Source organism: Macaca nemestrina, chromosome 2 (genome assembly GCF_043159975.1).
Source record: "Macaca nemestrina isolate mMacNem1 chromosome 2, mMacNem.hap1, whole genome shotgun sequence".
Classification (NCBI taxonomy): domain Eukaryota; kingdom Metazoa; phylum Chordata; class Mammalia; order Primates; family Cercopithecidae; genus Macaca; species Macaca nemestrina.
Genome location: NC_092126.1, coordinates 22,320,050 through 22,334,816, shown reverse-complemented (window position 1 = coordinate 22,334,816; position 14,767 = coordinate 22,320,050). Strand labels below are relative to the sequence as shown.

The window sequence follows — 14,767 nt, the reverse complement described above, 5'->3', positions numbered from 1 at the left end:
CGTGGTGGCTGGAGCCTGCAATCCCAGCACTTTGGGAGGCCGAGGCAGGCGGATCACGAGGTCAGGAGATCCAGACCATCCTGGCTAATACGGTGAAACCCCGTCTCTACTAAAAATACAAAAAAAAAAGAAAAAAAAAATTAGCCAGGCGAGGTGGCGGGTGCTGTAGTCCCAGCGGCTCGGGAGGCTGAGGCAGGAGAATGGTGTGAACCCAGGAGGCGGAGCTTGCAGTGAGCCGAGATAGCGCCACTGCACTCCAGGCTGGGAGACACAGCCAGACTCCGTCTCAAAAAAAGAAAAAAAAAAAAAAAGAGTTGGATATTAAATATGACTATCAAAACAAAGAACCTATCCAATAGAAAAAGGTATGAATTGCTTATATACTCAATTTTACATATTGTAAGCATATTAACATATAATTATATATAATACATACACATAGAAAATTTAAATACAAAACAAAAATGGGCCGGGCGCGGTGGCTCAAGCCTGTAATCCCAGCACTTTGGGAGGCCGAGACGGGCGGATCACGAGGCCAGGAGATCGAGACCATCCTGGCTAACACGGTGAAACCCCGTCTCTATTAAGAAATACAAAAAAAAAAAAAAAAAACTAGCCGGGCGAGGTGGCGGGCGCCTGTAGTCCCAGCTACTCGGGAGGCTGAGGCCGGAGAATGGCGTAAACCCGGGAGGCGGAGCTTGCAGTGAGCTGAGATCCGGCCACTGCACTCCAGCCTGGGTGACAGAGCGAGACTCCGTCTCAAAAAAAAAAAAAAAAAAAAAAAATGGCCAATGAATATTTAAAAACTGTTTAACCTCACAAGTAAACAGGGAAATATAAGTTAAAACTAGGTACTTTTCACAGTTCAGAATGGCAACAGTAACATTGCTATTTTGGTAATCTAATGATGTATAAACAAATCACTCAGAAACAATGTCTTAAAAAATCATTTATTCTCTCTCATGGTTTCTGTGCATGCATGAGGAATTCACTAGCGGTTTGGCTGAGCAGTTCTGACTTGGGGTGTCTCATTCCCATTAAGTTAGTTTTTAAAGGCTTGACTGGGGTGGGAGAAACCACTTCCGTGACTGGCAAGTTGGTGCTTGCGATTGGAGGCAGGCCTCGGTTCCGCTCCACAGGATCTTCTGGAGCGTCCTAGTGGCATGGCAGCTAGCTTCTTCTGAGAGACCAGTTCAAGAAAGCCAAGGCTTTTATGTCCTAGCCTCGGAAATACCACATGATTACTCACTATATTCTACTGGACACATGGGCTAGCTCTAATTTAGTATAAAAGGGACAACCCAAAGCGTATGGAAGCTAAGAGGCGGGGATCTCTGGTGGATGGCCAGCACAACTGCAATATTCAGTTTCGGTAAGAATGGAAGGAAATCCGTGTCCTCAACCACTACTGCTGGATGTGTAAATTATCTTTAGAGGGCAATTTGACAGTAGCTAGTCAGATTTAAAATGCACATATCTTTGCAATGCATTTTATGTAAAAGAAATATGTACAAAGATGCTCATTGTAGCAGGGATTTTAATAACCAAAAAAAAAAAAAAAAAAACCAAACAAACAAAAAAGGGTGGGGAATCTAAATATCTGTAAATAATAGAATGGATAAATTATGGAATACTGTGAAGCAGTTAAAAATAAATGTAGCAGATCCATGACTGACCAAGGAATGATTTCTAAGACACATTGTTAAAAAATAAGCTGGAAAAGGATATACTTCCATTTACATAAAAAACAAACACATGAACACTGTATGTATATGTTTGTGTGTATACATATATAGACATGAAAATCCACAGGAAACCTTTGGAAGGACACATGTAAAATTTTTGGCAGTTAACTTGCAAAATAATACAGAGCATGGGAAGTGGAGGCAGCACTTTTACTTTATAATATTTTGTTATATCGTTATAAAACAATTTTGTTATTCCCAGAGCAAGTCTTCAGAAAACTAAGGAGAGAGCAAGGTCTCAACTTCTGAGTCTGCTTTCACTGAGGCTTAAGAAATAGGAAAGGGATGTTGGACACACAGCCATTAAAATACTGGCTCCCACTTAATTCTTTAGTTTCATCATCTATAAAACAGTGATAAGATACAGTATCTACTGTACAATGCCATCATGATCAAATGAGACAATGAAAGTCACTGGCACTTATGAAAAACTCAAAAAGTGGTGACTGTTGTTTTAGGTCTATTCTAAATCTCTTATCAGAAATAAAACAGTGTTTTGTCAATATGCAGAGTGTAACTGAATATATGCTAAGAGAAATAAAACCAATCATGACCTGTATTGGTTTCTTCTTCTTCTCCCAAAAGTATTTAAGGAAGGCGTGCTACCTGGATCTGCTATTAGTTTATGAAGAGTGTATCTGCTGGTACTATAAAATCAAAATACAATTTATTGTTGTAGAGGAAAAAAGGTCTTTAGAAAAACTTAACTATGGTTAGAAAAATCAATTTCAATTATAACACCTTCTCAACTTAAACATTTCTATTAAAGTTTCTATATTTCAATATTAATACCTTCTAATTTCAACTGTAATACCTTCTCAACTTGAACATTTCTATTAAAGTATAATAACACCTATTAAAACAGCAACCCACTTACAGGTCTCTGATTCTATAACCTTGCAACTAGATGTAGAAATGAATCTTGCCTATACCACTGATTCACTGAATTGTCAGGACAGGTCATTTACCTTCTCTGGGCTTGAGTTTTCCTCATTGAAAAGTAAGAAATCTGGGTTAAATTATCTCTAACAACACTTTCTATCCCAAAAGTGTTCTATGACAAAGTGTTCTCTGGCTCTCCTTTAATCAGAAGCACTATTTTCCTTGTAAATCGATCAAAGCATCAGATGTACTTCTTGTTCACCATGAGAATGTGGTTTCTAGCAAAGGACTTTCTTAAAACACTACAATAACAAGCAGTGTCTGTGGAATTCATCATGATGGGATCTGACCTGAAACCAGGGTATAGATTCTTTTTAATATGCAATGGCAGTGGAAAACTTACTAATCATAAGATCCTAAATAAAATGTACCTTAATATTGGTCACTCACTGAGGGGTTTGTCCTATCTGACATTCTTTGCCGAAGTTACTTTTGCCTTACCAGTTTACTGTCACTCAACTTTTCACATTATCAAGAACTGTGTTGTCCCATACCTTCTGTACCATTTCCAAACTTTTCTGTATAATATCTATTAACACATATTGGGTAGGCTCTGGGTTGAAAATCTCATGAAATACATTTAAGAAAAGTGTTTTACATTTAGGTCTTTAATCCATCTTGAGTTAATTTTTGTATAAGGTATAAGGAAGGGGACCAGTTTCAGTTTTCTGCATATGGCTAGCCAGTTTTCCCAGGACCATTTATGAAATACAGAATCCTTTCCCCATTGTTTTTGTCAGGTTTGTCGCAATGGTTGTAGATGTGTTATTTTTCTGAGGTCTCTGTTCTGTTCCATTGGTCTATATGTGTTTTAGTACCAGCACTATGCTGTTTTGATTACTCTAGCCTTGTAGTATGGTTTGAAGTCGGGTAATGTGATGCTTCCAGCTTTGTTCTCTTTGCTTAGGTTTGTCATGGCTATATGGGCTCTTTTGTAGTTCCACATGAAATTTAATTTTTTCTAATTCTGTGAAGAATGTTAATGGTAGTTTGATGGGACTAGCATTGAATCTATAAATTACTTTGGGCAGTAGGTTCATTTTCATATTAATTCTTCCTATCCATGAGGATGTTAGGTTTTTCCATTTGTTTGTGTCCTCTCTTATTTCCTTGAGCAGTGGTTTGTAGTTCTCCTTGAAGCGATTCTTCACCACCCTTGTTAGCTGTATTCCTAGGTATTTTATTCTCTTTGTAGTAATTACGAATGTGAGTTCATTCATGATCTGGCTCTCTGCTTGTCTTTCGTTGGTGTATAGGAATGCTTGTGATTTTTGCATACTGATTAAACCTAGGCAATACCATTTAGGACACAGGCATGGGCAAAGACTTCATGATGAAAATGCCAAAAGCAATTGCAATAAAAGCAAAAATTGACAAATAAGATCTAATTAAAGAGTTTCTGCACAACAAAAGAAATTACCAACAGAGTGAACAGGCAACCTACAGAATGGGAGAAAATTTTTGCAATCTATCCATCTGACAAAGATCTAATATCCAGAATCTACAAGGAACTTAAACAAATTTACAAGAAGAAAACAAAAAACCCCATCAAAAAGTGGGCAAAGGATATGGTCAGACACTTCTCAAAAGAAGACATTTATGCGGCCAATAAACATGAAAAAAGGCTCAACATCACTGATCATTTGAGAAATGCAAATCAAAACCACAATGAGATACCACCTCATGCCAGTCAGAATGGTATTATTAAAAAGTCAAGAAACAACAGATGCTGGTGAGGCTGTGGAGAAACAGGAATGCTTTTACACTGTTGGTGCAATGTAAATTAATTCAACCACTGTGGAAGACTTCTCAAGGATCTAGAACCAGAAATACCATTTGACCCAGCAATCCCATTATTGGGTATATACCCAAAGGAATATACATCAGTCTACTATTAAGACACATGCGCATATATGTTTACTGAAGCATTATTTATAATAGCAAACACATGGAACCAGCCCAAATGCCCATCAATGACCCACTGGATAAAGAAAATGTGGTACGTATGCACCACGGAATACTATGCAGCCATAGAAAGGAATGAAATCATGTCCTTTGCAGACACATGGATGAAGCTGGAAACCATCATCCTTAGCAAACACAGGAACAGAAAACCAAACACTGCATGTTCTCACTCATAAGTGGGAGTTGAACAGTGAGAACACATGGACACAGGGAAGGGACAACACACACCGGGGCCAATTGGGAGGTGGGGTACAAGGGGAGGGAGAGCATTGGGACAAACAGCTAATGCATGCACGGCTTAAAACCTAGATGATGAGTTGATAGGTACAGCAAATCATGATGGCACACATATACCTACGTAACAAACCTATACGTTCTGCACTTGTATCCCAGAACTTAAAGTAAAATGAAAAATATGTACATATATTGAAAAGTATTAAAAAAAAAAAAGTGTGCAACTACCTTTTCTCTTCGACAGTTCAACTCTGTAACAACATAAACCATCTGAACTCGAATCATTTTTTCTATTTAAAGCCACAGTAAAAGTTAGAATGCATCCATTCAGTTGAGTTCCTACATTCTATTACCATCTTTATAAAACTGCTTGAACAGTTCTAGGTTTTTTCATGCTGATTAACAGGATCAGCCCATATGATCATGAAAATACTCACTGTGCCAACAGCAGACACCACAAGACAGGTAAGTGTCAAGTCCTTCCGATCTTAAGTACTTGGCCACTATAGGTTAAAATTTCGAGAGACTGAGAGTTCCAGAAAACTTTCTTATATTCAAGATATATTAATAATTTCAGATGCATAAACTACTTCTCTTGAAATATAACTTTTTAGCAAAAAAAGATTCTCAGCAGAGTTTTACTGCAATTGTAAAGCAAATATAAGCTGGGAGCAATGGCACATGCCTATAGCCCCAGCTACTTGGAAGGCTGAGGTGACAGAATCGCTTAACCCCAGGAGTTCCAAGCAGCTTAGGCAACATAGCAAGATCTCATCTCTAAAAAGAAAAAAAGAATAAATATAAGACCTTTGTTTCAGGATCTTATTATGTATTTTACAATACATGTCACGTTCTATTGAGTGGCACAGGGTGAGACTCTGAGTATGTCTTTTTCTTGTATAAAGAGTTGAGAACTCACTTTGCAGAACAGCACAAAGGAATCTGGAGGCTTGGGGCTATGTTTTTCACCACTGCTTCTTCCACAGTGCTATCACAATGCTTTGTACATAAATGCTTAATAAATGTTCACTAAACTTAATTTGAGAGGTTATAGAGAACATACACAAAAACTCTTGATACAATATATAGATACTGTAAAATATAGTTACGTATTTTCAAAATCAAGAATATTTTATTCAATGAGGTAGATAAAAATATAACTCAAAGGTAAGGCATTTTCAAAATGTCCACGTATTATGGAATTTAAAATGTATCCTAATTTATGTTGTCAATGTTAAATGTTTTCATAACTCATATCTATTCAAGTATTTTTCAATGTTTAGAAAAAAGATTTTTGTTAGCCAAAATAAAAACTAAAAAGATGTAAGGCAAAATAATTCATTTTATTTCTTAAATGCCTGCATATTTATAATCATATAAATTTTCATGCATTATATAATGTATGAGATACTGTACTTTCACATTAATTAAAAATTAAAAATATTAGGAGACTAATTCAACCACTTATGAAGAAATGAATGGCTGATCAGAAAATGTCAAATTACTATCACAAGCCCAAGATTTTATCATAATCATGAATAGCATTTAATCATGAATATCATTAACTTTTAAAACTATATTTATAGTTTTTAGATTAAAATCCCATATTGGGTCAATGAGACTTTACTCCAAATTATAGTCACATATGGAAGAAAGTTTTTAATTCAATATTTTATTATAGTCCACAGTATAAAGATAATTTTCATGAGGGTTACATGATGGATAGCTAGCAAAAGAAATATGCTAGCACAGGGTGGTAACTGCCAACTAAGCATGCACTGAACCAACAGACTACTTTAGTAAGTCCTTGATTATTGCTAGCTTTTCTATAATGTTCAGGATCTCAAAGGTCACTAAATTTTATAATTATCTCCAAACAATTTTCTTCATGGTCATTTAAGCTTTGTCTAAACAGCTGGGTGTGTTGCCAAGCGACATCACCATCTCCTCTGCTTAATTCTGCTTCCAAAATAACTTCAGTGGCACCAGAAAAATCAGCATAGGAGTGAAGATTGTTATCTGTTCGAGGGGAAAAAAATTAACATTTTGCTTTTGGTAATTTAAAGAGCACAGATCATTTTGAAATGCATTTTATATAGGCTGATGTATAAGTTAAAATAAACCCTTAAAAATAAATACAAATTATTCTTTATGGAAGAAATGCATCCTTTGAAACAAAGAAATGATTTTTTTCCTTGCGTTTGTATTTCACAACAGAAAACATCGGCCTTTCTGTTACAATGGGATCACACAGGTTTTATTTAAATTTTTTTTTTTTTTTAACTGAAATAGTATCAATAACTCTTGGGTACAAAAAAGAACTACATCTCAAATAAGTACAAGTGGTCTTCAGAGTGGTAAATATATATTTCATGATTAATTCTCCAGTCAAATGCTTACCGCCTGTCAGTTCTACTCGTGCTGTATCAGATCGCAATTTCCATTCTATTGTTCCAGTTTGAAAAGTTTGACTAGTTGTTCTAATAGAAATGCTATCGATTTTTAGGCCAACCGACCCACACTCAAACTTCCAGGAAATATAAGCAAAAGATGATCCTTCCTTTCGGGCCAAATATACCTATAAGGAGTAGGGATGGGGAGAAAGGAACTGTCAGAAATAATGAAATAATACAGAAAACAAACTTAGTGAAGAATATTACTGTCACAGGGTAGTATGTACAAGTCGTTATTTAAAAACCAACTTTTCCCTGTTGAAAAGGTTTTTAACTGCTAACATTTTTTTTTTTTTTTTTTTGGCAATTTTTCCCGTGGCATCTTTGAATGCAGATGTCCCCAATAAGTGCAATTCTAAAGGACTGCATACTAACCAAATTTTGGTAAATCATATTCTTTTATATTAAGACAACTTTTTAAAATGAGTTTTATGATTAATCCTGCTGAAAATGAAGAATCCTTTTAAATGCAACTACTCCTTAATTTTTATTTCTTTTCTAAGTCTGGATTTTCATATACGCTTTCCTAGCGTGACGTGATATGCTGTAGCCTCTAAATCGAGAAAATACCTCAGCCATTGCTAACTAACGGTTTAAAAGGTGATATCCGTGCTCACTTCTCTAAATGGCATGCTCCCTGTTCCTTCATCAATACCCTTTAGCACATTAAATGTATACTACTGAAGGCATCTAAGCCTACTGGCTGCTTCCAGCTCATTCCCTCTCATACTTCTATCTACACTCCTCAAAACATTGCCATGAAAACTGACATCCATAGCCTTGGTCTTTCACAGGTCACTCTATTCAACCATGCTCAAACTCTTAAGACTCTGACTCTTCAGTTGTTCATCCCTTACATCTGAATTCCCACAAAATTCTATGTATTTGTTTGAAATAATTCCTGGAAAGAAACCCCTTCTTCACTAATACTGCACTTACTACTACAGTTTGGACTTTACACTCATCTTGCTGCAATTGACTACTGCTGTGCAATTCCAATTGCTCTGATCATATTTTTATTTTCAAGTGTATTATTTTAGACACAGGGTCTCACTCTGTCACCCAGGCTGGAATGCAGTGGTGCGATCATAACTCACTGCAGCCTCGAACTCCTGGGTTCAAATGACTCTGTTGTCTCAGCCTCCAACTACCATGCCTGGCTAATTAAAAAATTTTTTAGAGGCAGGGTCTCACTTGGACGCCTGCCTCAGTCTCCTGAGTTGCTGAGATTACAGGTGTGAGCTACCGTGCCTGGCTCTGATCAGGTTAATGTTTTAAAATCCCACTCTCTTTATGTCATCTGCCTGGTCTGAAAGGTACAGCAAGTACTTGGTTCTTACATTAAGTCTAATCTATTAGCTTTAAAAATCCTCCACAATTAGGCCGGGCATGGTGGCTCATGCCTGTAATCCCAGGACTTTGGGAGGCTGAGGCGGGCGGATCCACGAGGTCAGGAGATCGAGACCATCCTAACACAGTGAAACCCTGTGTCTACTAAAAATACAAACTGTTAGCCGGGCATGGTGGCAGGCGCCTGCAGTCCCAGCTACTCGGGAGGCTGAGGCAGGAGAATGGTGTGAACCTGGGAGGCAGAGCTTGCAGTAAGCCGAGATTGCACCACTGCACTCCAGCCTGGGCGACAGAACAAGACTCCATCTCAAAACAAAAAAAGAAAAGAAAAGAAAATACTCCACAATTTCATCCCACCTTGAATTGCCAATGCTCCTTTATATATATATATATATATATATATATATATTTTTTTTTTTTTTTTTTTTTTTTTTTTTTGAGACGGAGTCTCGCTCTGTCACCCAGGCTGGAGTGCAGTGGCGCGATCTCGGCTCACTGCAAGCTCCGCCTCCCGGGTTCACGCCATTCTCCTGCCTCAGCCTCCCGAGTAGCTGGGACTACAGGCGCCCACAACCGCGCCCGGCTAATTTTTTGTATTTTTAGTAGAGACGGGGTTTCACCGTGGTCTCGATCTCCTGACCTTGTGATCCGCCCGCCTCGGCCTCCCAAAGTGCTGGGATTACAGGCGTGAGCCACCGCGCCCGGCTCCCTTTATATTTTTGTATACTATACTCCTTGATACTGCCCATATTCTGACCTACCTTCATCAAATCATAAGCTCTCTGGGGAGCACAGTTTCTGGATTCATAAAAGCATTTAGGGCCAGGCGCGGTCACTCACACCGGTAATCCTGGCACTTTGGGAGGCTGAGGCAGTCAGATCACTTGAGATAAGGAGTTCAAGACCAGCCTGACCAACGTGGTGGAACCCCATCTCTATTAAAAATACAAAAATTAGCCAGGCATGTTGGTGCACCCCTGTAATCCAAGCTACTCGGGAGGCTGATACATGAATACTGCTTGAACTAGGGAGGCGGAGGTTGCAGTGAGTGAGATTGTGCCACTGCACTCCAGCCCAAGTGACAGAGCGAGACTCTGTCTAAAAAAAAAAATAAAAATAAAAACATTTAGCAAATATTAAGTATTAAAGATCTGTATGCAAATATATATATATGTGTGTATATATATTCATGTTAGACTTGATCTTTTTAGGAACATCTAACTCATACTGTAGCTCAGGGGAAAATAGTTGAAAGTACCATATAAAACACATCTGCCATGGAATATCCTATTACATGTACTATTCTGTATTCTGGTCTTTACTCATCAAGTAAAAACATCAATCACCAATAGTATTCTAATCACCATCTATTTGACAACCAACCTATAGCTATTTTTCTTCCAGGTGTGCCCGTTAATCTGAAAAATTTTAGAATCAGTGAGTTAGAGATTATGTAACAACTGAGCAATCACTCTCCAAAGAAAATGATCTGAAACTACTACTTAAACTAGGTATGTATAGCCAACTGTTGTTGTTGACAAACCTAGACGTGGAACTGTCAATTGCTCCATTTAAGTTTGGACAACGTCACTATAACATCCTCTAGTGTTCATGTATGTTCCTACTGCATGCTCCTCCTAAAGCCGTTTGTAAGGAGGACGTGGGACTCAGGACTCCACCGGTGTTCCCTGGGAGTCATTAGTTTCACCCATCCTAAACTATTAGACATCTGAGTTACACACAGGTTAATCGCTCCTTTAAAGGAATGGCTACCAAAGGGGGATATCTGGGAAAGAAGAGCCAAACAGAGAGGTTACTGGAAGAAACGTGAATTAAAAGAACTAAAAGACTTGAGGAAAGTAATCTTAAGACATAAAAATTTATATCTCAACATGCATTTCTGTATCTTGTGTATTTTCAGAGCTCACTAGATTCAAATGTCCCTCAAAAGTATGGGTATAAAATATGATAGGTTGAATTAGGTTAACTTCAAATCTAGCTTACTCCAATAACTGCCTTAATTATACTGTGTGGGTCTGGGTCAGAACTGTGGTTTTAACTGTAAGAGAAGGTTTATAGTAGCTGTTGAACATGCCTGACAGCATTTATTAAAGACTTAAAATTTTCAGTCCTAAAGGCATAATCAGCTTTTAAGACTAGAAAGTTAAAGAATAAGATAGAGGTCATGATTTAATACTTACATGTTTAAACATTCAAACATACTATGAGCAAAATAAAAAATGTCTCATGCTAAAGAAACAGTATATGGAGATCAAACACCCTATTTATATAGAAAATTCCTATCATCTTTTTTGCACAATATATTCTGTCAAAGACTCATTTTTAGAGGTGGTAGAAAGTTACCAAGAATACGTATACTCAGTTTGGTAAATTAAAATGTGCCAAAACAATGGAATTTATAAAAAACCTCCAAATCTGGTCCTGTCTATGTATAATACCAACACAATCAGTAACTATACCTTTATTTAAAAGGGGGAAAAAAGGCAAATATTCACTTGTTTAGTGTAGAGAAAAAACATTTTTTTACAACTGCTGATTATTCCTAACATCATGAGTTATTTGATAGACACATTTTTGCCTGTTGGCTTAAAAAAATTTTTTTTTAATTTATTGTGTACATTCTATAAGCTCGGTTTTGTAATTTGTAGGTCTCTAAAAGGTGAGTGTTGCTATCCTACTTTAGCAGGAGTGCTAGTAAAGTCAGAAATCATGGAGGTTTTCTCCCGTATTCTATATATACCACCCCAACCCTCCTCCCACCAGTGACCCATCCTTGCGCCTTTTTGATGTCTGTAAGCACATATGGGCATATACAACCTTTGGGTGAGAACAAGACCTGTGTGTCTAGGGTTTAGGCATAAGCCATACTATTCACAATGTATACAAATAGAACTTGTCCTTCGGGTTGTGGCTGTAACCACTATTTTCAGGACTGAACAATTTGCATGTTGGCTTCTTTATGTAATTAATATTCTATAGAAGATCTTTGCTCAAAGATTTTTTGATTACTACATGTCAGGCTGCTATGGCTCCCTAGAGGTTCAGTTTGTACTATATTGTTTGAAGCTCTTCTTTAATACATTCTTAAAATTATTGTTCTACTTAGGCTGCTAAGATTCACTCAAATTAAGTTCACCATACAGCAGGCACCCTGATGGTCATCATTCCTACAGATATAGAGCAAAATAGTTGTATTTCAAGGGATCTTAAATTGTTGCTGGTAAACTGGTACTTGCAATGAGTCTTATTTTTGGTTATTCCATTTTATCTTGAAAATCAAACATGAATCCACTCCTAGTTCCCACTGTATTTAAATATTTCTGTGTATACTTCCAATTTATTCCATTTGGAGAATCTGGTTAGAATTTTTAAGATTTCCATGTATACTTCCAATTTACTCCATGTGAAATAGGAAACTTTCATGGTTTCCTGTTACATAATTGCAAGGTAATCAAAGTCCCTGGGACCTGACAATTATTTACCTCTCTAGTCTCATTTCTCACTATTCTCCTTCATACTCTCTACTTTTCACTCTTTCCTGAATACACCAGATGTCTCTCACCTCAGTGCTTTCAAACCCACTATTTCTCAGGTCCCCAAACAACCTCCCCTTCCATATCCTATCCTCATACTAAGAAACTGTCCCTCTTCCTCCTCTCCAAAAGCCAACTCAGATATTACTTCTTCTCAAAGGCCTTCCCTGACTCAGTGTGATACTATGATATGTGTGTGTGTATATATATCTCTCCAGATTTTCATTCACGGTTCCTGGCTCATAACTCCCATAGCCTTTGTTATTTCTAAGGCAGGCCATGGAAACTAAACATATACTCTACTCTCCCCACAACTTTCTGTCTTGGAGCTGACCATAAAGAATTTATCTGACCTACCTTGTCTGATTGTGGGTCCTAACACCCCTGTTTCAGAAAGTGTCCTGTTCCATACCCTGGAGGTGGAAATGCCGCACAGAGACCAAGAAGAATCTGAACAGATAGGCTTTGCTGGGGTTTGTCAGGCTATTAGTATCAGATCACACCCTTTTTGTCCAAACATATTTCTACACTGTTGTCATGGTTATGAAAATCCAATGAAGTCTCCACAAAAGGCCTATGAGAACAGCGTTTGGAGAACTTCTGGAGAGCTGATCACATGGAGGTTCCTAGAGGGTGGCGCACCTGGGGAGGGCAGAGGGGCTCCATGTGCCTTCCTATACCTTGTCCTCTGCATCTCTTCATCTGCATCCTTTGTAATATCCTTTATAATAAACCACTAAATGTGTTTCCCTGAGTTCTGTGAGTCACTCTAGCAAATTAATTGACTCCAAGGAGAGAGTGATAGGAACCTGATTTACAGTCAGTTGGTAAGAAGCACAGGTAAAACAAACTGGAGCTTGTGACTGGCATCTGAAGTGGGGAGGAGACAGTCTTGGGGACTAAGCCCTCAACATTTGGGATCTAATGTTATCTCCATGAAGATTATGTTAGAATTGATTGCATTAGAGGTCACTCAGCTGGTTCTGCTACAGAATTGCTTGCTTGCTTATTTGGGGGAACCCACCCCCCACATATTTGGTCACAGAGGTCTGAGTTGATTGTTGTAGAGAGAACAGAAAAACAAAACAAAATACGTGTAGAGTGAACAAAAAAAAAAAACAAAACAAAATACTTGGAGTATGAGGTTTTTTCACTCAGATTCAGGGTGTTAGTGGCTCTTGTTTCTGTCTTCTTTCTCTCAGTATCATAAACAAACACATACTCTTCTACCATTTACCCCATTAATCTAAACGGTTGGCCCACACATGTCTTTCATTTACCAGCTGATATGCACCTTGAGGCTTGCCTCTTAATTCACCATTACATCTGACTGCCAAGCACAATATTTGACAATGTGCATATTCGCTAAGTGCTGAATGAATTCTTGACATAATGCCATGCACCCGCCCCCTCCATCAAAATGCTAAAATGACTGTAGTGACGAAGAGAGAGAGAAAACTGATCAAAACCAAAAAGTATCTAAGACCATCTAAAGGACACTCAACAAAGTGAAGTTTTTACAGTGCTCTACATAGTCCTAGGGGTGATGCAGAATTTATGCCACATACATTCTTACATTCACCAATCTTTACTAAACACTTACTATGTATCGGGTACTATGCCAGATGTATGAATACTGAGAGTACAAAAGTGAGTAGAAAAAGACAAGGTCTCCCCCTGAGAATTGTTTACAATCTAATGTAAACATTGTTACAGAAAGAGACAAATAATTTATTCTCATACCTATTTGTTGAATACATGCCATGAAAGAGAGGTACATGGTACAAATGAACCTATAAAGAGGGAAATGGATTCAGTTTGCTGGGACCTGAGGGAGTGAGGCTTGGACCAAGTGGCAAGGTTAAGAATACATTAATCAAAAAAGAGAAGTATAGGAGGTTCTGTGAAGAAGGGAGAAGGGGCAATATATCTGCAATGCAGAGAGCAAGGGGTAGCATAGTGCAAGGCAAAGCCAGAGAAGAAGGCAAGGAGCAGATTTGGAAAAGACTTGGAGCTATGTCTTACTCTAAGAGCACTCAGTTAAGGATTAAGTTTTTGTAAATGTTTCTTTAGCGATAGCATGGATCACAGGTTTGAAAGGATTAGGGCAGATGGAGATTAGCAAGGAAGCTATTAATACTACTTTTATCAAGGTGTTATCACTTGCCTCCCAAAAAGCATACTGGTTTTCTTGATTTAGTTTTTATATTCTTTTCAATTCAGATATTATTGAACAATGTTATTTGCTAAATAGCAAATTTTAATCTTTGTGCTCCTGGGAGGATACCTCTTTGAGAGGTAAAGAATCTGTTCTAAAACTCTGAAAGCAGGCTGCATGTGATCTGTCATGACACCTGGTTGGAGATTACCAAGAAAAAGTGTGGTGAAAAATACATTTACTATTCAACAGAGCTAGAAAATCCCTAATTGGGGGCGTGCTAGTACAGAACCAGAAATACTGATTTAGATGGAATACCCAAATTATAATGACAATTGTTACTTCCGAGTTATCACTGTCTACAAG

General features: G+C 37.8%; 1 protein-coding gene across 4 annotated transcripts in view; it reads right to left on the bottom strand.

The window, feature by feature from the left end:
* Positions 1 to 6,210: 6,210 nt before the first annotated feature.
* The window catches only part of LOC105488939 (N-glycanase 1), a 69,277-nt gene continuing 60,720 nt past the window's right edge, over positions 6,211 to 14,767 (bottom strand). For 3 of the 4 annotated variants that reach the window (XM_024795093.2, XM_071090806.1, XM_071090807.1), the window contains 2 exons: positions 7,287 to 7,464; positions 6,211 to 6,905 (listed from right to left, as the gene is read on the bottom strand). In XM_024795093.2, the coding sequence (XP_024650861.2) occupies positions 6,730 to 6,905; positions 7,287 to 7,464 (354 nt within the window). In that variant the 3' untranslated portion in view covers positions 6,211 to 6,729. The remainder of the gene's footprint in view (positions 6,906 to 7,286; positions 7,465 to 14,767) is intronic. The other variant, XM_071090808.1, reaches the window with a different exon arrangement.